Here is a 21,220-nt window from a genome sequence, read left to right on the forward strand (position 1 = left end):
ACCTGAGCAAACAAACAGGGTTAAAATAATGTGACCAAGGATTTCTGTGTGCTCCTGACCTTATAGGACAGACCCCCCTCACTTCTCCACTGTCCTGAGCTGCCAGTGGTCACAAGGTGGTTTTGTCCTCCTCTGGAGGAGGCCTGGCCCAGTACAGTCTGAGCAACAGCAGCTCAAACATTCAGCTTTCATTCTTCCTGCAGAGAGAGGCAGCGGGTTGCTTCTCTGCTGTCCTTTATTCTTTGATACATGTTCTTTTTTACTGTAACACATCTGCACAGCTCTACAGAGCTTCCCTGCTGTTGTTTGCTGTGAGCCCCCAGCAGCACAGGCAGGGAATAGATAACTGTGAATAGAGCAGATGCCAGCCAGAGGAGTAGGGGATGGGTAGAGGCCCCTTAGACCCTGATATGCAGGATATCTGCTTTGAAACAGCTTGTCTAGTTTCCCTCCTGTGTAGCACAGGGAGTGTTGTCTTGTGCAGAGAACCTTTGCATCCCAAAGGATGATCCATTTCTGTGAGGCAGTCAGGGGCCATCAGACTTGCAGGGAATTCACCAGGCCACTGGCTGGAGGTGCTCTGAGTTATCTGGGTGTTCAGATCCAAGTCTGATGTGTTTTGGCAGTGGGGGCCAGGCAGTCACACAGTCTGAGGCATAAAGCTCACTTGGGGAAGCCTCCTTAATAATTTTGTCCTACTCTTCAGCTCAGAAAATCTATGTGCCTGGTTTATTTCTTTTCCCAGGGACGGTGAGAGCAGCGAGTCAATGTGAGTATTATTCTGCCCTGTCCTTCTTGGAAGAGTGTTATTTGTTTTCCTGTTGCAGCCTAGTTTGGGTTTCTGGTGCTGTAAATGCAGGTCCTCCAGCATTCCTGGCACTCAGCAGCATCATGTTTACACCCCTTTCCCACCTCCACTCTCTCCTCTGCACTTTATTTCCAGTAAGTTCCTGACTTGCTGTCACCTTAGATAAGTCACTCTTCCATCTCCTGCTTTCCCAGCTGTGGAGGGAGAATTGTGCCTCTCTGCAGAGCTGGGAAGCTTTGAGAGCACCACAAAAGGAGCTAGATACAGGCTTGCTCTATTCATTGTGCTTGACAACTCAGTAAATAAAACTTCACTCAATTGCTCACTCTGTAATTCACATATAAAAGACCTGTCACTCTGATCTCCCCCACACCATGCTTGAAATGCAAAGGATGGAGTGAGACCTTCTAGTAAAGCAGCACAATTTCAGCACAGTACAGGATGGGCTCTGAGGGTATTGTCATAAATAACTTAATGCACCTGCCTTGGCAGGAAGAGCAGAGTGCATATGGTGAACCTGCCCTTTGTCACAACCTTCCAGCATTTAACATGGATCTTGTGACACTTGACCTTCTGGATCCTTAGAGGGTGCAAGAACTGTTGGGGCTTTCCAGAGAAAGGCAGAGGATTTTCTTGTGGGGCTGGAGCCTGTCTTGTCACTGTGCTGAGGGAGGATGTTGCTGCAGTGTCTCTTGGGCAGGGGATCTCTCACCTTCTCTCCAGCTTTGTCAGTGTGCTCTGAGCATACAGTTGGTCATTTGACAAGAAAGGCTTTGGTGGTAAAGGCAGCTTCAGCTGTTCCCACCCTGCTTTGGGGTTCACTGCCTCATCTCCTGTGCCAGAACTGGGAGAGCCTGTGCACATCCAGCTCAAGACATCACCCTCCAGAAAGGGGGAGTGGGCAGGGAAATGTCTCCTGGGGAGGACAGCACCAGGTGGGCTCAGGGTGCAGAAGATGGTGGATGGCAGCTGTGGTCCCATTCCAGATGTTATTCCAGCCTGGCAGTGCTGGTCTTTCAGTGACAAGCTTTGAGACAGTGGAAGAATTGTGACTCTCCTCTGGGTGGCTGGGTTGGAGGATGGTTGATATCTCTCAGGTGGTGTTGGTAGCCCTGCATCACCCCTGGGGAAGCACAGGAGGGAGTGAGGAGTGGATTGAAGGCTTAGCAGGATGGTGGAAGCCAAGCAGCATTTCCCACTGTGGAGCTGTCTCACGGAGGCACAGGAGAGCTTTCAGCACCGTGCTGGGCTGTCTGTTCCCAGTGTTAGGTCATGGCCAGCTTAAAGCTAGGCCATGGATTTAGGGAGCAGGCCTTTGCCAAGCTGCTGCACCCCCTGTACTCAGCACCCAGGCAGGTCAGTATGGACACGATCAGACCTTGCCTGTCTGCGCTGCTTTCTCTTTCCTATGCTCACCTTCTTGCTTTGACCTTTCCCTCCCCTCTTTGTGTCCCCACTGAATGGCTGCCAGCCCCTGCCAGCTCTGCCCTTAGAGCTGCCACTTGTGATTCCTGAGAGGCCGACGGGCGGGAGTGAGCGAGAGCCGCGCAGGGAGCAGTCCTTGGTCACACTGAGTTTTCTTTTCCCCTTCCCTCAGATACAGCACAAAGAATCCCTCTCTGCAGTCTGAGACAGTTCACTACAAGAGAGGGGTAAGCCAGCAATTCTCCCTGCCTTCCTTCAAGATTGATTTCTCAGAGTGGAAGGATGATGAGGTAAGTGTCTTCTCAGTGTCCCCTTCTTTCCACACCCTGTTGTCCCATTGCACTGGGCTCTGTTTAGTGCTGTCCCCCACTATGGCTGGGGGGCACTTTCTCCCAGCTCCTCCAGTGTGTTTTGTGGGTACTGCCCTGAGAGGAGCAGTATGGGAACTTGGCAGGCAGATCAGGCCAACTGGGAGGAAATCCAGAGAAGTGACTTTTGATATCAGTGATCAGCTGATTTAGGAGGGAGGCTGCAGAGATTGCTACTGGTGCTTTTCCTGGAAAACCTGCTTTCCTTGTCCTTCCTCTCTCTGCCAGCCAAAGAGCTTGTGGGAACAAATGTCTGTCGTGATCTCTGTTTTTGTGGGTTTTAGTTGTAAAATTTTGGGGTTTTTTGGGTGGGCCTCTGGAACAGTGGTCTCCAAAGTGAGGTGCAGGCAATAAAATTCATTGGGGTGGGGCAAGGACTTCAGAACTACATGTACATAACCCACAGATGATAAGCACACATATCTTGGGAATATGTACTCAAAACACATTACTGATGGGATGAATAGTGTGGAGACCACTGCTCTGCAAGAGTCCTGTTCTGTTGAAGGACCACATCCTGCACTATTGTCTGTATCAGTACAGTGTTGTGAAGGGATATTCTCCTTCTGGGGCAGATTTACACTGGTGCATCAATGCTGAATAAGGGAATGTTTTCCTCTTCATAATTTAACCCATAACTGCAAACAGACCAGGGCTTGGTTTTAATTAAGGTTTGTGGCTTTTCTGCATACTAAGACTTGTGAAGTCCTGTTAATTTTGGTATCTTTGGTATCTGCAAAATTCCAACATGGGCAGTAAGCCTCTCATTTCTGAGCTTTAAAACTTTCACCCAGAGGCTTCCCCTGCACATGGCATAGGGAAGGAAAGCCTTGGTCTTTCACCTGCTCTGTGCAGAATTGTGGTAAGATGTTTCAAAGGCAGAATAGTTGTTCTGTAGCCATTGCTAATATATTTGTTCCTCTCCCAGGAAGTGCACACTGATAATGGTGCTCATTTCCTGACCCAAGCCTGTGCAAATGTATTGTGTATGTGAACCTTGGTAGATAACTCTACCTATTAAAAAAAAAAAAAGAAAAAAGGGAAAAAAAGGAAAAAAGTAATCTTTCATGTATTTGAAAGATTGAATAGCTATTGTCCTGAAGTTACAGTTACAGCTATAATCAGTCCCGTGCCTTAACAAATGCTGTGGTGGTTACCAAGAGCCTGCAGAGTCTGGTCTCCTGATGTCTTGGCTTCTCTGCCAATAGATGATTTCACAAGTTCAGCCTACAAAAGCCTGGAAGAGCTGCTTTTCAATCCCTTCTGTTGTCTGAGAGAGCTCAGTTCCCTTTCTTCTAAAAGAATTGAGAAGCTTAATTTTTACTTTTGTTCCTGTCAGCAAGATTTTAACTCAAGTACTAAAGTCATATTCCTTTGACAGCTTAAAAGAAAAATGAGTTTCCAGCTCTCTTTGGTTGTTCTGCTGCATCCTCTGTTTCCTCTTTTTACATTGGTGTTACTGGGAGCTGGAAAAAATGTGGAACAAGCACTGTGATTCCAAAGAGTTTCCCCTCCCATGTCAGCTCTGTGTTACATATTGGTCCTTGTCCTAAATCTTCCCAACTGGCCACCAAAATGCAGCACTTTTATCTGAGACAGCTGGCAGTGTCTTAGCTGTGTGCAATTGACATTTCAGATTTCTTTCCAGCTTTGTTATTGGTGTTGTTCAAAACCCCCAGATTTATTTCATATTTTTGCTTAGTGTAATACTCGGATATGACGTAGATCTTGGCTGGGGAAGAAGGGAGACTGATGTTATGTTGGGTTGTTCTGTGAAAAGCTTTATAAAAGTTTATTTTATCTTCTTCATTTACTGATTTGCTTGGAAATTACAGAGTATGGCTATTGTTGAGTGAGTTGTGTTCAGGGCCCTAAAAATGAATGTGAAATGGTACCTTAAAGAGGCCTTTTGTTCAAGAGCACTGGAATTTATATGGTGAAGCAATCTCAGTTCTGTGATGTGACTTTCCCTTCAAATGGTTTCTCTTTTGAGGAACTGGAGCAAATCAGGCTGCAGATGATGTTGGGGCTGTGGCAAAGTGATGGAAACCCCAAAGCACTGTCTGAACTGCTGCAGCACCTGGAATTGGGTCTCAGTTTTCATAGAGAAACTGAAAACAGATTACCTGGAGCATCAGGGTGAAATGACATCTTTTTTTCAGTCTTGGCAAGAGATGAGACAAAACCACCCAAGTTGGTAATTAACAAAAACAACAGAAATCCAGTCTCTGAGCCACTTCCTTTCGTGGCTTAGGACAGTGTTTGTAAGGTTGCCTTTTCCTTGTATTTCTAAGATGACACAGAGCTTTTGATGTGCTTTAATGAAGTGTAGGGCAAAGGGAGAAACTGAGACTGTTTCCTTGCGCTCAAATTTTCACTCTCACCAATTAGAAACTTAAGGACCTGCATTTCATGACATGCCAAGAGATGAAAATCAGTCCTGTGTTTCCTTAAAGTGTTGTGTGAGCTTGAAGTTTTGCAGATTTTTCTCTTATGTCTTCAGGAACTTCATAGCAGAGCCAGGGTCTCTTGGTGGTGTTGGGAGCACAATGTGCTGCTGTGCTGAGGCCAATATATCCTGTTGTATGGAGGCAAAATTGTGGCACTGGATATGTTTTGAGAAACTTGTCCTACTACAAATCACTCAGAAGACTTTTAGAATCCATGAATTAATGAGAATTAAATACTATTTGGAATTCCAAGTGAGGTCCTTTGCCTTGCTTTGCTGGTGTTTAGTGCCACGTCAGTGTGTGTATGTTGGAGTTGACTCCCTTTTAAAGTTGGTGCCTGGAATTTTAAATCCTCCTGTATTGATGTAGGATGATCCCCATCTAGGGAATAATGTGCTCTGACTCCATGATTTCAGAAGGCTGAAGAAAAGCTTTATTAAGCTATACTATGCTATATTACACTACATACTCCACTATATCAAACTGTACTGAAGAAAACCCTTGACCCTTACAGACAGTCATGACACAGCTTTGACCTGATTGGTCACTCAATCTAAACAACCATCACCAGTGTCCAATTAAGAAATCTTTCTTTGGTAAACAGTCTTCATAACACGTTCTACATGTGCTGAAGAACAGATGCAGCAAGTAGAGATAAGAATTGTTTTTCTTCTTCTCTGAGTTTTCTCACTGCCTTCCTCAGGAAAAATCCTGGGAAAGTTGTGCCTGATGCTCTCTTTGAAGGGAGCTGTGGCCACACTTCTGCTCTGTTGTGTCCTTTTGAGACCAGGAGCTGGGGGTGTGTCAGAAGGATCCCTCACTGAGCTGACATGATCTCAGGCAGGTTTGCTGTGTTGTCTTCAGGCAGGTTTGCTGTGACTGTGTAACCTCAGCTCATTTCTTTTCCTCAGCTGAACTTTGACTTGGACCGTGGCGTGTTCCCTGTGGTCATCAGAGCAGTGGTGGATGAAGGAGATGGTAAGAGTTGATGTTCTGTTCCCATGGTCTTCTCCTGGCTCTCTCTGAGCTTATGTGACCCCTTTCAGGACTGGCTTCCTTGGGGAGCCTTTCCAGAGTAAAAATATTTCAGGAGTTCACCATAACTTCCCTTTATTAAAAGGGCCAAGCTAACCACATAAAAACCATACTTTTAAAAATAGCCTTCATTGTTTTGCAGGAAAAATGGCCAGGTATTTAGTGTTGGGATAGTGTTTAGGAGAGCTCCTGGCTCTGCCACCAGTGCCAGGCACACAAATCAGAGCAAATGACATCCTTGCTTGTTGGGTTTTGCTTTTGCAGTTTATGGGTCAAGGAGGGTGGAGCTGGTCTTTTCTCCCTCTTGGAGGGGTCAGTTGTCTTCCTAAAAACCTGGAAATGGGCAGGGAAAAGGAAATGGCTTTAAAGTACTCAGGTCACTCTTCAGCCAAATGCAGCTTCATTCAGCAGTTTGAAATTATGCTTTTTCTGAGGATGTTGAATGGTTATAATAAAAGAGCATAACCTTTCAGGAGAAATAATTATTGATTAAAGTTTAAAAATAATTAATAACTAATCATAATTTGAAATTATGATTAATTGATGATTATTTTTTAAAGCACGCTGCTCTTTTGGAGAGGGTAGTCCAGTGAATATTTAGACTGTTATTTTTAGATTATTATTCACCATACATGGTATTTCCCTTAGGGGATGTGTGCTTTTGGGCTCATCTGGAGTGTCAGCAATGAACAGGGCACAAGGAAGTCACATTTTCTTTGAAATTGGGGGCTTTTATGGACAGGAGGACCAGCATTTCACTTCTGTAACATTTTGTACAAACTTTAAGATAATTAGAAAAGAAAAGAAAAATCCATTGTTGGTCACATTGTTCGGGTCAGTCACTTGCTAAGTTTCTTATGTTGTAAATGTGAAAAAGCTCAAAAACTCATTACATTGTTTTACAGTCTTCCAAGCAGACAGAAATAGAACTGAATAAGCCAATTTAAAGTGTGACTAACAAAGCACAGTGCAACATAAAGGAAATTACTTCCAAAGTGCATCTATTTTTAGTGATTTCAGGCACTGTTAGTAAAATCGACATATATGTGTATTTCTTGACCCTAAATATAAAACAGCTTCCTCTGTTTATGGAACTTCTGGCAAGGTGTTTATACTCTCTAATGTTGGGCATGTCTAGAAGGATCAAAAATAGAACAGGAGGCAGTATGGGAAGCATACATTTATGCACATACCATGCCCAGCCTTAGCCAATCATCTACTCCCATCTATTTTAATAACCTAGAAAAACCAACTGCTTTTAAATCCCTTCCTGGAAAGAATATCAGCACAAAAATGTGTGACATTTGAGCGAGATTTGAGGAAATTGTGTATTTTGGTTCTTTTTTTAACTGATGGGACTGGAAGGAGCTGGCGTGGTGTGTTTGGAGCACCTGGAAAATGACAGCTGTTAAATGAAGTTGAATGGTAAATTAAAATAGCAGTCAGGGAGATGCTGGTTTGGACTGAACTCTGCCATGGCTTGCAGTGACAGCCCTGCCAGTGGGATTGTTCCCAGGGAGGGGCACAGAACAGGAAGGAAAGGTGCTGCACAGAGCAGATCTCACCACTCTGAGCTGTTACCTCTTCCTTGGCCATTCACACTGGGGGAAGGGACCTGAATTTTGCTTACTCTGAGACACAGAGCAGTCTTGCTCTTGGCTGGCAGTGAAGGCAGCAAGCAGATGAATTCTCAGTTTTAACCCCCTTTTCTGCATTGTGTTGTGTTCCTGATTCCACCCAAATTGCCTTGACCAACCTCAATTACCCAGCAAATCTGCAGGCAAATCTCCCCTCTCTCCATACAGCTGTTTCCAAACATGGACCGAGTGCCACAGTCCAGGGAATTGTTCCTCTGTTGTCCCTGCTGTTCTGGGAGCTCAAAGGAAGCTGTGGAGCTCCTTTCCCTTTTAGACAGAGCAGAAGTTGCTTCCTTGAGCTGCTCCTTCCAGGCAGAGCTCTCCTGCCTGTGCTGAGCACAGCCCTCATCACTCCAAGCTGCATGAGAGCTTCCATGCTTTCCTTCCCTCTGTGACTCCTTCACAAGCTCTGTCTCCCACTTCCATATGAGGAGTCTGAACAGGATTCAGGAAAAGGATCCAACCAGCTGGAGCTGAACAGAACCTCAGAGTCAGAGTGAGAGAGGCTGGGATTGTACCTTGCCTCCTCTCTATTTGCTGAAGTAGCCAGGAATGCAGTACTGAAACCTCTGACAGCCCCTTCCCATTGCTGTGGAATTAAAAAGGAACCCTCAAGTTTGGAAGAGGGAAAATGCTTGTCTTTGGGGAAGGCTGGACAGAGATGTTTCAGTGTCTGAAGTTGGTATGAGAAATAAATGTTTTATAAGCATATCTGACCAGACTGAAATAAAATGATAAGTAACAGGGCTGGAAGTGCTGCCAATTGCTATTAAACCAGATAGATCTGTGATAAATTCAGGTAATTAAGCCCAGGAATTTCAGGGGACAGGAGAATCCCACTGAGTGCTTTGTTTTACTGTCCCTTTCCAAGCTCTGCTAACAAAGTGGGATCTTGGAGCACCCAGGACAATGAAAGCATGGTTGTGTAGGGCTCAGCAGGGTTTTGTTCTGAACCCACCTGATGACAAGATAAGAGAAGTTCTAAATGCAGGAGAAGGTTAAAATAGAACAGATGGAAGCTCAGAAATTGTAAGTGGACTAAAATTCAGCTCAGGATACCTTTATGCTGGTACTGCTTGAGAAGTTTAACCAGTTTTGCCCTTTCTCTTTTTGCAGTGGTGGTTGAGGTCACTGGTCATGCCCATGTTCTTCTGGCTGCATTTGAAAAGGTAAATGTGGGTTTTTTTCATCCCTCTGTCCCTGTTCTTGTGAATGTAAACATTTCCATGGGTCATTAGTTTGTATTTATATAACACTTGGCACAGTAGAGTCCTGGCCTGTGCCTGGGGTTCCTGGCTGCTGCTGTAGTACAAGCAATCATTTGCAGCAGCTCCTGTGCAGCCTGTAATTATCATTTGTACCTGAGCTGGTCACTCAGGGAATGGCAGGGGTGTTTCCTGTGCTCCCATGGAGGGGGGAAGGTGTTGGCCATGGCTGCTACCATACAGTTTAACAGGGCTTCACAAGTTTTGCAGAACTGGGTCTGCTGTGTCCAGACCCTGTTGCACTATTGTTAGGCCTGAGTTTACACTCAGGACCAAGGATTGGAGTATATCCTGTATAAAGGCTGAGTTCCACTGCTTTTGAGTGGGGTGTTTGATGTAGCTGACCCCTGCCTACATGGTAAGGCCAAGCTGTGTGCACAAGCTTTGATAACAAACTCTTCCCTTGGTAACTGGACCCTGAAAACAGTTGCAATATCCATAACTGGACCTAACCCTCTTGTGTCTGGTAGTGGTAACACTGCAGACACATTTTTTTGGGCAGGTGATACTTGCAGTGACATGCTGAGGTGAGGCAAAAGCTGCTGGAGCAGAGCTGGGAATGTAGAGTGGAGCAGCATCAGTGCTGTGCTGTTGGAAATTCCCCATTTCCCAGCTGGCAGGTGGCTGACTTGTGTATCTCAGTGTGCCTGGTCCCTGCCAGGTCCTAAATCTGTTCCTCTGAGGTGGATAATGGGGATGGTGACAGGCTGAGTCAGAGGGCATGGCAAGCACAGTCAGTCCTAAGGAAGCATATGGCTGGGAGATGCTCTCAGTGTTCTAGGTTGCTTTTTTTGTTGGACATGGTCTGTGAAGGAAGTGAGTTTTCCCTGTTAGAAAGGCTGCTCTGAGCACTGGCTTTGTAGGTAGAGCTTCACTCCTGGCAATTGGGCATTTGTCAGAAATGAGATGGAGTCAGCTGCAGCACCCCTAGGACCAGGGCAGGGATGTTATTGTAGTTTCCTCTGGCTGATGTAAAAAAACAGCACACTGGAATCCTTCAGTCATATTTCAGCCACTTCTTATCTCTCATCTTCCACTGAATGCTTAAAACAAGATTAAAATCTCCCTTTTAATAAAAAGTCACAAGGCAAAGTACATGTTGAGTTCTTCATCCTCCCTGTTTGGTTAAAATATATTCCCCATCCTTAAAGTAATTGCAGCTTTTGAAGTGTAGGTCCATAAATCCAGGGGAGGTCCTTGATAAATGAGCACTGCTGATCCCCAGAGCTTGTTCAGAGGAAAAACAGACCAGCAGGACTTGGTAACTTGCTATTTGTATGTATCTTTAAGATCAGAGAAATAACCTTGATCCTGTGTGTAGTCTGACCTTGCAGCTCCTCCAAAGGCAGAACTTTTTTGCCTGAAAACAGGGCTGTTTTGTCTGGGGTGTGATGTTGTTCCTTCCTTCTGAGACTCCTCCTGCAGGCCTGCAGATGTTCCCAGGACCTGCTGGAGCATCCCCTGAGTCTCCTTTGCTGCTCTCTAGGCTGTGGCAGGGGAGTTGGTTTCTTTCAGTTTAGTGGCCCTTGTGGATGATGGGGAAAGTAGAACTGGCACACTACTCCCACCACTAATTCTGGCACCAGGCATGCACAGGATTGTTCCAGCTGTGCCTGCTGCCACTGAGCAAATGAAAGGCTCACAGCTCTGAGGATGTGGAGCACATGGGACTTGTTTCTGACTCCATCCAGTGGACAAACCTTGTCCTCAGCCTCATGGCAGCCCCTTGCTCTGTCAGGGCTCTGCCCTCGAGTGGCTCTGTCATTTGGTGTTAGGGTGTAAACAAATATTCCCCCCAAGTCTTGCTGGACTGGCTGAAAGTGTCTGCACCCAGTTGGACTGCTTGCAGCCTGAAAGCATCCAGTGTGCCAGGGGAGTTTTGTGTGGGCTCTGACCCACTTCAGCCAGGTTTAACTTGAGCCAAGCCCACCTGGCTCTGCTCTGGAGCAGAGCAGTAGCTCCCCAATACCCTGTTCCACTAACTGTGCTGGGAGGGACTGCTGCCATCCAGGCTGATACACACCCCACTGTCCCCTTAGCTAGCAAACACCAGCTCTGAAACGAGCCCATTCTGATTTGTACACTGCAGCTATTTCATGCTTTAATGTCTTTTTTTTCCCTGCTAGCACGTTGATGGCAGTTTTTCTGTGAAACCACTAAAACAGAAGCAGATTGTAAGTACCTGTTTCCTTTCTACTCTTAAAGCCTTGGTGGTGTCCTTCAGGTGCCTGGCTGTACCCAGAGGGAGGGTTTGGTGTTCACTGAGAGCCTGAGTCTCACCTCCTTAGCTCTGATATTGTAAGCAAAGGCAGCAAGCTGCTGCCAACCCTTCATTTTGCCATTTTGTCCCCCATGCTGTTGTGGTGTGATGTGCAGAAGCTGGGTAGTGTCTTATCAGGATTGAGGTTGCATCCAGTCCTGCACAGCCAGAAATACATAACCAGCTGGTAAGGTTGTCAAGAATTTCAGCTTCTGAAAAGAAATCTGGTAGTGATTCTGCTGCAAGGATCAGCTTGAAATGTCTTCAAGAAAGAGATGAAATTTTGGTGGTTGATCCTTTCAGCTTTAGCTGTGTGCTGTGTTTTAGCTTTAAATGAGTTTCACTTCATCTGCTTACTTGATAGCTAGGGGTTTCTGATTTGAATTAAGTCCCTTTTGCTACCAAGAAGGTCTTTAAGTGCCTTAATAAGACACTTTTTGCTCTAAAGATGGTCATTCCATTCCAGTCCCTGGGTCAGAAAAGATCTACAAGCATTGTCAGTAATCATAGCTCAAGATGGCATTTGGGAAAACACACAGCACCACTGAATCTGAGATAGCATCTGCACCCTTAGGAGAGCAGAGCAGAGGTGTAGAGCCTGTGTCAGGAATAAACCATCTGTATAACATTGTACATTCTTTGCCATCCCTGCTTTTCTTTTGCCTTCCCCTCCCTGCCACTGCCAGGGTTGTGGGTACCTTTTGTGGGCATTGATCAGGAAGCAGCAGTGCATGAGCTGATCAACTGTAGTGTAAGCACCAATCTGTCTGAAGAAAGTCAGCATGGATGAATACAAACAGTTGGGTCAGCAGAAAACCATGACCTGGACTTGGCCAGTGACTCCATGTGCATCTGCTGAGGCTGTAAATGGCAGCAGAAGCCTTTGGAAGGATGATGTGGTGTGGGATGGGTTGGAGAAGCATGAAGGTGAAGAATTGTGTACAACCACCTGCTCCTTCTGAATTACTCCCACTCTGAAAACCTAGAATTCTTCCCAGGAAGAGCTTTGTTGCACTGCTCACCCTTTCCCTACTGGGACAGAAGCTCCTTAGGATTTTTAGAGGGAAGAAGTCAAAAGGAACACAGACTCCTGCAGAGACTTGGGTCTCTTTCTTCCTGACCTCTTCTGTGCTTTGAGCTGACTTCTGCACTTACAGTTGCTCATCATGATCCTCTGAGGAGTCAGGATGCTGGAACAAGGCTCTCTTTGAAATGCCAAGTTACAAAAGAACATCTCCCACATAATTGTTCCCAAACTTCCTGGGTGAGTTGTGACCGCTGCAGAGGGTTTTGCTCAGCAGTCCAACAGCTGATCTCATTGCCATGAAATGCAGGCCTAGAACAGATTGTCTGTGAGCTGCACACTGAGTTACACAGGGACACTCTGGAATTAGTTTGTTATCACTGCTGTGTCCCAGCTCAGAGCATTTCTGAACTGGCAAACGGGTACAGCCAGCTCCTGCCCCCACCTTGCCGTGTGTCACCCTCTGCAGCACTGGGTGCCATGGCAAAGCCACTCCTCTGCTGAGTGGTGACAAGAGAGAGGAGAGAGGCCAGTTTGACATGGAAACTACAGAGGCCCTGGATTGATGATCTCTTCTCACATGGGGTGCTGGTGGCTTGGCTTCACTACGTGCTGGGAGCTGGACAGCTACTGGAGATAGCAGGAAAGTGTTTCCTCCCACTGTTTGGTACCTTGCAACCCCCTCAGCCTTTTACCTGTTATGAGGGTTTCTGTGCAGGAACACATCCTGCTCTGGGGAAGCTGCTGTGTAGCACCAGATCACAGAATCACAGAATCATTTAGGTTGGGAAAGAGCTGCAAGATCATTGAGTCCAACCTGTGAGTGGTCACCACCATGCCACCCAGCCTAGTCATTCCTTGAAAACCTCCAGGGATGATGACTCCGTCACCTCCTGGGCAGCCCCTTCCAATGTTTGACAACCCCTTCTGTGAAGAAATTCCTCCTGGTGTCCAACCTGAGCCTCCCCTGTTGTTACAGATCCTTCTGCAGAGCCTTCCTGCCATCCAGCAGATAAACACTCCCACCAAACTTTGTGTTGTCTGTGACCTTACTGAGAGTACATCTGATCCCCTCATCCAGATCTTCAATGAAGATGCTAAACAGGACTGAATCTTGACTGAATCAACCTCAGTGCTGAAATTCAGCTGCTCAGTGGGGTTTGCAGGCAGCTGCCAGTTTGCAGAAGTCATGGCTTGGAGTTGTCCCAGGCTGGGGCTCTGAGCAGCTTCCACCTGTGCCTTAAGCACCTTCTGCCACCACACCCCCAATTTAGAGATGCCACCAAGGGCCTGGGCATGGCAGTAAATGACATTGCACTAACACAGAGTTATTCCTTGAGTGCTCCTCCTGCTAAGGGACACCGTTTGTCTGTCCTCAGTAACTTAACCTTATGCTCCCAGGGGATGAGCAGGGAGGTGATGTGCTGCCACTGGTGTGCCAGGAAGGAGCTGTTGGCACAACTCTGAGGTTGCAAAAATGGGTGGAAGTTCATCTTGGTTGAAGTTAAGCAGGACCTCAGAGAGGAGAGGAGTGTAGAAGGCTGATTGCCTCTGGATTATTTGAGCTGTATTCCCAATGTCTGGGACAAGCAGAGTTCTTGTTTTCAGATGATTTTGATAGCCCAGCTAGCCACTTCTGTTACTCTCTGCTCAGACCAGGCAGGATGGGCTCTACTTTTTGAGCAAGGAGAGGCTCATTCTCCCAGCTGTCCTTTGCAGTATTTGTTTGTTACCTTTTTCATGTCACTATAGGGGAGTTCTGGGTGTAACATTTGACACAGGGAGGGAGGGAAGGTGGTCCTGAACCAGTAAGGCCAGAGCAGCTGTCACTCCAGCTGTGGTGTTCTCCCCTAGGTTGACCGGGTGAGCTACCTGCTTCAGGAGATCTACGGCATCGAGAACAAAAACAACCAGGAGACCAAGGTAAAGGTGCCCAGCAGCTCCCTCAGCTGGGAGTTCCCAGCCTGCACCTTCTGCTTTTGAGCCTAACAATGGGGATTGGCAGGGCAGTGTGGAGCTGCTTCCCACAGTCCAGGCTGTGTGATTCCTGCAGGCACCCAAGAAGCCCAAGGATGACAGACCATCCCTGGTGTCAGGCCCGAGCAGTCAGTGGAGTTGTGCTGAGGTAATTTTAGGCAACATGAGGCTCTTGAGGATGTTCCCTGTGGCTGGGATTGCTAGGAGAGAAGGGGATCAATGCCCATGGGATGTGTCAGAGCACTGATTTTTAGGGCTTGTAGAGAGCCAGTGTTGCTGTCTCTCTGCAGTCAAGGCAGTCGTGCCTGGTGTCTGTGCTTTGTTCTTGTATCTCCTTTGTGTTCTGGCTGGGGGTTCTGCATGTTCCTTTAGTGTTTCAGAGAACTCTCTGGGGTTTGCCAGTGTCCAGAGACATTCCTCTTGCATTTCTCTTGCATTCCCCAGCAGGAGGGAGCACAGCACCCCTAAGGGATGTGTATGCAAATGCCATAACCAGAAACTTGAGGCAGGAGCTGCTGCTGGATCCCAGCCTGCTGCACAGCCCTGCACAGGTTGTGTGACTGATTTATTCTTTGTGGAGCCTTTGTAGAGCTGCCCTTTGCTGCCACCTGGGCTGTGGAGTGTACCCAGTGCTGGCCTTGGGATCACACAGCTCTGGGGTGTGGAGTGAGCTGTTTGCACACATGGAGTAAGACAAGCAGGATTTCCTCTGCAGTGCCCTGCCCAGAGCACCCTGTGGTTCTTGTCTGCCAACAGCACCTGAAGAGGCAAGAGGGAGAAGTGTTTGCTAAGATTTTTCTTGCACAGGATTGAGGGAGAGAATTAACAGGATTGAGGGCCTCTTTTTGGGTCTTGTGATGATTCTAGTGATCCAGCAATCCTGGCCCATCAGACAAGTGGCCTGGGGCCATTTTTATTCTTCCTTATTCAGCAAACCATGTGAGTGGGACAGCAAAGAGCCTGCTCTCCCTCCAAAAAAAGGCTGGGTGAGGATGTGGCAGCAGCACAAATGCTGTTGACACTGAGGTTGCCCCTGGTCTGGCACATGTTAGCCCTGGTGACCAAAGGGGCCCCAGGTGAAGGTGGAAGGTACCCCATCCTGGGTCATCGTGGTGAGCTCTGGCACAACTTCTGTGACATCAGTGGGGAGACTGTGGAGTTTTCTGGTGTCAGTCTTGTGGTTGGAGAGAGAGTTTCTCTCCCAGCTTGATCAGTGGCTGTGAGCCAATTTGTGGGGCTCTGAGAAAGATGGGTGTGAAACACGCTCATGTCGAATGGGTGCACACTGAGCCTTTTACCAGGGTAGCTGTGGGCAGCTGAGTGCCCTGTGCTGGTTCTCCTGCAGCTGCATCAGAGCTTGTGCCAGCAGAGGGGATGCAGGAGAATCACTCACCTGCTCGGGGGACCTGTGGAAGCTGGGCTAGACATGACTGGAACAACATGCAGCACACAGCTCCTTTTGGGGCTGCTCTGTCTGTGGGGAAGAAAGGCCAGAGTTCCAAAGAGTTCACTTCCCTATTGACCCTGGAGCCACCAGGATGGGAGGCAGGAGCTTGTTCCTGGTCAGCCTCAGTCAAGGAGATCCCTGCCCCAAAATGGGCCCCCTCTGAACAGAACATGGCTGTGGGGAAGGACAACTCTGCCACGAATTCCCAGTGCCCTGAGAGGAAGGAGTGTGAGCAGGGCTGTGTGGGCTACAGTTTGCTCTCCTTGAGGAACCCCTGCTGAGAGCTGCAAAAAGAGAATTTCCAGACTTTTGGGTGGGAAATTCCCCCAGGCTCCTGTCCCTTGGCAGCTTGGCACAGCCCCCAGCACTGCCATGCCAACCCTTTGCCTCTCCTTGCAGCCTTCAGACGACGAGAACAGCGACAACAGCAACGAGTGCGTGGTGTGCCTGTCGGACCTGCGGGACACCCTGATCCTGCCCTGCCGCCACCTCTGCCTCTGCAACTCCTGCGCCGACACGCTGCGCTACCAGGCCAACAACTGCCCCATCTGCAGGCTGCGTGAGTGCCCCAAACACCAGGCCAGCAACTGCCCCATCTGTGGGGTCTGAGTGCCCCAAACACCAGGCCAGCAACTGCCCCATCTGCGGGGTCTGAGTGCCCAGCCACAGGCCAGCAACTGCCCCATCTGCAGGGTCTGAGTGCCCCAAACACCAGGCCAGCAACTGCCCCATCTGCGGGGTCTGAGTGCCCCAAACACCAGGCCAGCAACTGCCCCATCTGTGGAGTCTGAGTGCCCCAAACACCAGGCCAGCAACTGCCCCATCTGCGGGGTCTGAGTGCCCCAAACACCAGGCCAGCAACTGCCCCATCTGCGGGGTCTGAGTGCCCCAAACACCAGGCCAGCAACTGCCCCATCTGCGGGGTCTGAGTGCCCCAAACACCAGGCCAACAACTGCCCCATCTGCAGGGTCTGAGTGCCCCAAACACCAGGCCAGCAACTGCCCCATCTGCGGGGTCTGAGTGCCCCAAACACCAGGCCAGCAACTGCCCCATCTGTGGAGTCTGAGTGCCCCAAACACCAGGCCAGCAACTGCCCCATCTGCGGGGTCTGAGTGCCCCAAACACCAGGCCAGCAACTGCCCCATCTGCGGGGTCTGAGTGCCCCAAACACCAGGCCAGCAACTGCCCCATCTGCGGGGTCTGAGTGCCCCAAACACCAGGCCAACAACTGCCCCATCTGCAGGGTCTGAGTGCCCCAAACACCAGGCCAGCAACTGCCCCATCTGCAGGCTGCGTGAGTGCCCCAAACACCAGGCCAGCAACTGCCCCATCTGTGGGGTCTGAGTGCCCCAAACACCAGGCCAGCAACTGCCCCATCTGCAGGCTCCCTGAGTGCCCTGATGTCGTGGTTTGAACAGACAGGTGTCTGCTAAGGAAGGCAGGAGCCTCCCCTGAACTGGAAAATGTAAACGCCTTCCCTCTGAGTAAACGCCTTCCCTCTGAATTGTTCTAATTTTGAATTTAAGAGGGCTCTCAGCAAAGATATGGGAGCAGGAATAACAGTTCTTTATTAGGGAAGAAAGTAAAAATAAAATAAAGATGCAATAATACAAAACAACACTGGCAGAGTCAGAATAGGAGCTGACCCCCTGTGTGTCAGGGTGGTGGCACAGCCCCATCCCATGGGGGCTCAGCCCTCCTGCAGTGCCAGCTGTGGTTCTGTCAGAGCAGTGATCCTGTAGAAGGGGGGAGTTTTCCTCTGAAGGTCCAGGGGTCGGGTAGATGGGCCTGGTCTTCCTCAGAATGCAGTGGGCAAAGGCTGCTGTGCTGTGCCAGGCTCAGATTGGATCCAGGTAGGAATGCTTGGCTCCTCCCCTGGGCGCAGCATCTCCCCATGGGATGATGGGATTGGATCAGCCCTGCAGGGACACTCAGTGGCCATGGACAGCAGAGATCTCCTGCAGGGAGGATTGGCTGTAGGAGAGATAAAGAAAACTGCCCCATGAACAGCAGAGAACTGCCCCAGCTCTGACAGATGGGGATAGAACACACACCCCCATTTCCAGCCTAAGACACCTGGCCCTGCCCTGGCTCCTGGGAGGATGAGCCTCTTTTCAGTACCCCACCCCAAGGCTCAGCATTGTGCTGCTGCTCTCACTGGAACCCAGAATAAATGTCCTCAGTCAGGAGAGGAGAATGGCTCTGGCCAGTGCCTCCCTGGCCACTCAGCCTCTCCCGGGGTGGATGTGAAGGTACAGGTGCTCTGGGCTGTGCCATGTCAGGAGTTTTTGTGTTTTGGTGAAGATGATGGAAAATCCCCAAAGGAAGGGCTGCAGAAGCTTTATCCTGAGGGTATCTAGCTGAGAGAGCAGCCAGCACCACTGGAGGGGTGTCCAAGTACACAGCATGATTTTTTTTTAATCTTCTGGCAACCTTACCTGGATTTCACCAGGAGGCAGGGATGAGGTAACAGTCAGTTTGGAGTCTTTTGCTCTGCCAGGACTTAGGAGGATTTGCTTAACCCCTGCATTGCTCAGCTCCCAAAAGATGGAAAAAACTTAAATACATGTTTTGGCACTCAGGCAGCATTTGCTGAATTCTGTGTTTTTTCTCAAAAGCACAGGAGGCCCTTGAGAATTTTGTGTTTCTGCTGGAAGGGGCAGAGTGTGTGTTTTACCCCCTGGTCTCTGAGGTATTTGATTGTTTCTAAGTGACAATTCTCAGGGAAAGAAATAAAGAGCCTAAGACGGATGTTTGGCCTGAGAAATTAAGTCCAAACAGTCCAAACATGGCAAAGAGCAGTAACCAAAAGCAAGATCTCACCAGAGGAAGTGCCAGACAGCTTTGACTATAAGTAGCACATCATAAAACAGAGGAACAGCATTGTCTCATCTGCAGGCTGGAGGGGAGTAGGTTGTATTTGTTTGGAAAATGTCCCCATATCTCAGACTTCCTGGGAATCTGCTTCTGGGGAGTGCAGAGGCAGCAAGGATAGATTTGTACCTCTGTTCTCTGGCTCTAGGCTGATCTTGAAGGGGTTTGGTGCAACAAGAACTAGGAGGATGCCTGGCAGGTGCTCACAGCTGCATCAGAACAGATGTCTGGATCGTTTGTGTGTGCCCTTGGCACAGAGGAACAAGCAATATTCAAGATCTGCAGGGAGTGGAGATCAAAGCTCTGCTGGTGTTAGGACTGAGGGGTGGCTGTGCTGGAGACAAGAGTGCAGCCACTAACCCACTCCTAAAAGCTGGAGCCTTTCACCACCACAGCTGGACCCCAGGGCTGAGGTTTGTGGCGTCTGAAGGAACCCAGAGGGGATTTAATGAGTTCCCCACCCAACCTGTAGCATGCAGTTCACTCCTGAGGGCAAGCTCACGGTTTTCTTACTGTGTTGTTGTGACCTACCCTTAAGGAGAACTTCTCTGGGCCTCTGCACTTGCAGAGTAGCTGAAGCACCCTGTCCATGACTGTCCTGGGGCAGGCAGTGCCTGTTCTCCACAAGGGCTCTGTGCACCCAGACTTTCAGCCAGCAGATCCCTTCCCTGTGTAGATCAATGGGAGCCTGACCCCATCACTTGGCTTTGGGGCGCTCCATGGCCCCACTCCCCACACTCAGGGGAGCTCCTTCATGCCCACAGTGTGTCTGTGGCAGGGCAGGAGCCCTGGCCTGGCCTGGCCCTGCTGGGCTGTGCAGTGACCACCTCCTGTTCTCTCCTAGCCTTCCGTGCCCTGCTGCAGATCCGGGCGGTGAGGAAGAAGCCGGGGGCTCTGTCACCAGTGTCCTTCAGCCCTGTCCTAGCACAGAGTGTGGACCATGATGAGCACTCTGTAAGTACCTCTGACCCCTGTACAAAGCCTGCCTGCTGCTCTCAGCCTCAGCAAGCAGCTGCTGGGTGCATGAGTTGCTTGGGCTGATGGCTGGGACCTCAGGAGGTTTGGTCACACCTTTCACTGAGGGCTTCCCAAGCAGTGCTGCCTTTTCTTATCAACACAACTGGATTAGAGGAAACAAACCCACAGAAATCTCAGGATGAGAAGGTTTCTTGTTGCCTGGCCCAACAGAAAAGTGGCAAACTCTGGGCATGACAGGGTGGGAGCTGTGAAAACAGGGCAGAGGGGTTCCAGTTTGACTTGCACACACATCTCTGTGGCAGCACACAGATAAAATACCCTTGGCACTGGGGTTCCCAGCATGGGAGTAGAAAGGCCTCCTTGTGGCAGCTTCCCTGGGTGTCTTGGCATGCATCTGAGGGAGTGTGGGATGGGAAGTGTCGTGCTGGTGGCCTCAGGGCCCAGTTGCATGTCCCAGTGTGTGAAGGGCAGCTGCTCTCTGCCTGACCAGTGCTGTTGCACATCTGGCTCTGGTGAGACACCAAGATCAGAATGAAGAGAAGGACAAGTGCATCTAGATCATCCTACAGGCTTTCATGGGAACAGATACTGTCACAGAAAAAGGTTGGGTTTATCCATCTGCCCTCTGCTGCCTCCAGCTGGGGCTGAGAAATAGGGGGGTGAAGGCCTGAGGGTTGTGAAGCAGAGTGTGGTGTGTGGAGGACACGGGTGCTGTCACCTGCAGCGAGGTGAGGAGATGCTGTGTGTCTCTTCCTGTCACTTAACCTCAAGAAACAACTTCTTTAAAACATGGTTTTCTCTTGACAGCACCCCTTTAAACCCCTTAAGGTGAGCTCTGTCTCCCTGCCCAGCAGGAAGCCTAGGAGGGAAGTAAGAACAGTAAGTGGACTTGGCTGGTTGCACTTGGCAGCTCTCTGCCAGCAGTGTCACCTGCACGTGGCAGTGTCACCCACGAGGGCTTGCTGACACGCTGGGTTTGGCCTGTGCCCCTGCCAGGCTGTGACACTCCACGTCCCTCACATTGGCAGTGAGATGCTCACACCCTGCACAGATGATCACTGACATCCCTGGTTTGCCTGTGGAGGAACGAGCCAGAAGGAAGCAGCTTGGCACAGGGCTCTGGTGCTGACTCTCAGGGACTGTCCCCTGGCTGATTTATGGTTCCTGGCCAAGATGTTTTCACAGCTTCATAGGACTGTGGGCAAGCTGCAGTCCCCACAGCTCACCCAAAAGCTTCCTTGCACTTACATCATCCCCTTGGCAGTTTGGTGTGGGCACATCTTGGTGTGGTTTGTGGTGCTGGCATGTAGAGGTGCAGCTGGAGCTGGTCTTGCATTCAGGCTGGTTTGCTTTTACAGGAACAGGAAGGATGGAGCTTGTCTTGGCTGGGGAGCCTCTGAGTGGGTTTGGCAGTGTGTAACTGGAGTGCTGTGCTGGGGACAGCATGAATGGCAATTGTGGGGCTCCAGGAGTGGGAAGGGGAAACCTGAGGGAGCCCCCAGGCCAGGCAGGCTGTTTGTGCCCTCTTTGTTTACTCCCATCAAATGCAGCCATGGCTGTCATCTCTATCAAGGACGTTGCAGTTTTCTTTTGCTCAAGCCAGCTCAGATGCTCAACCTTGTAGGAACACAACTTGCTGGGCTTGAGGGTCTGGAGAAAACCTGGTGCTGG

At 49.2% G+C, this 21,220-nt stretch overlaps 1 protein-coding gene across 4 annotated transcripts in view; it reads left to right on the forward strand.

Annotated features, from left to right (window-relative positions):
• Window positions 1-21,220, forward strand: part of MGRN1 (mahogunin ring finger 1) — a 50,825-nt gene that overhangs the window by 23,874 nt on the left and 5,731 nt on the right. For 3 of the 4 annotated variants that reach the window (XM_066560761.1, XM_066560762.1, XM_066560763.1), the window contains exons 5-11: window positions 2,406-2,523; window positions 5,963-6,029; window positions 8,840-8,892; window positions 11,115-11,162; window positions 14,127-14,195; window positions 16,096-16,255; window positions 19,416-19,525. In XM_066560761.1, coding sequence (XP_066416858.1) covers window positions 2,406-2,523; window positions 5,963-6,029; window positions 8,840-8,892; window positions 11,115-11,162; window positions 14,127-14,195; window positions 16,096-16,255; window positions 19,416-19,525 — 625 coding nt within the window. Of the gene's footprint in view, window positions 1-2,405; window positions 2,524-5,962; window positions 6,030-8,839; window positions 8,893-11,114; window positions 11,163-14,126; window positions 14,196-16,095; window positions 16,256-19,415; window positions 19,526-20,356; window positions 20,429-21,220 lie in introns of all 4 variants that reach the window. The other variant, XM_066560764.1, reaches the window with a different exon arrangement.

Source organism: Molothrus aeneus, chromosome 16 (genome assembly GCF_037042795.1).
Source record: "Molothrus aeneus isolate 106 chromosome 16, BPBGC_Maene_1.0, whole genome shotgun sequence".
Lineage (NCBI taxonomy): Eukaryota > Metazoa > Chordata > Aves > Passeriformes > Icteridae > Molothrus > Molothrus aeneus.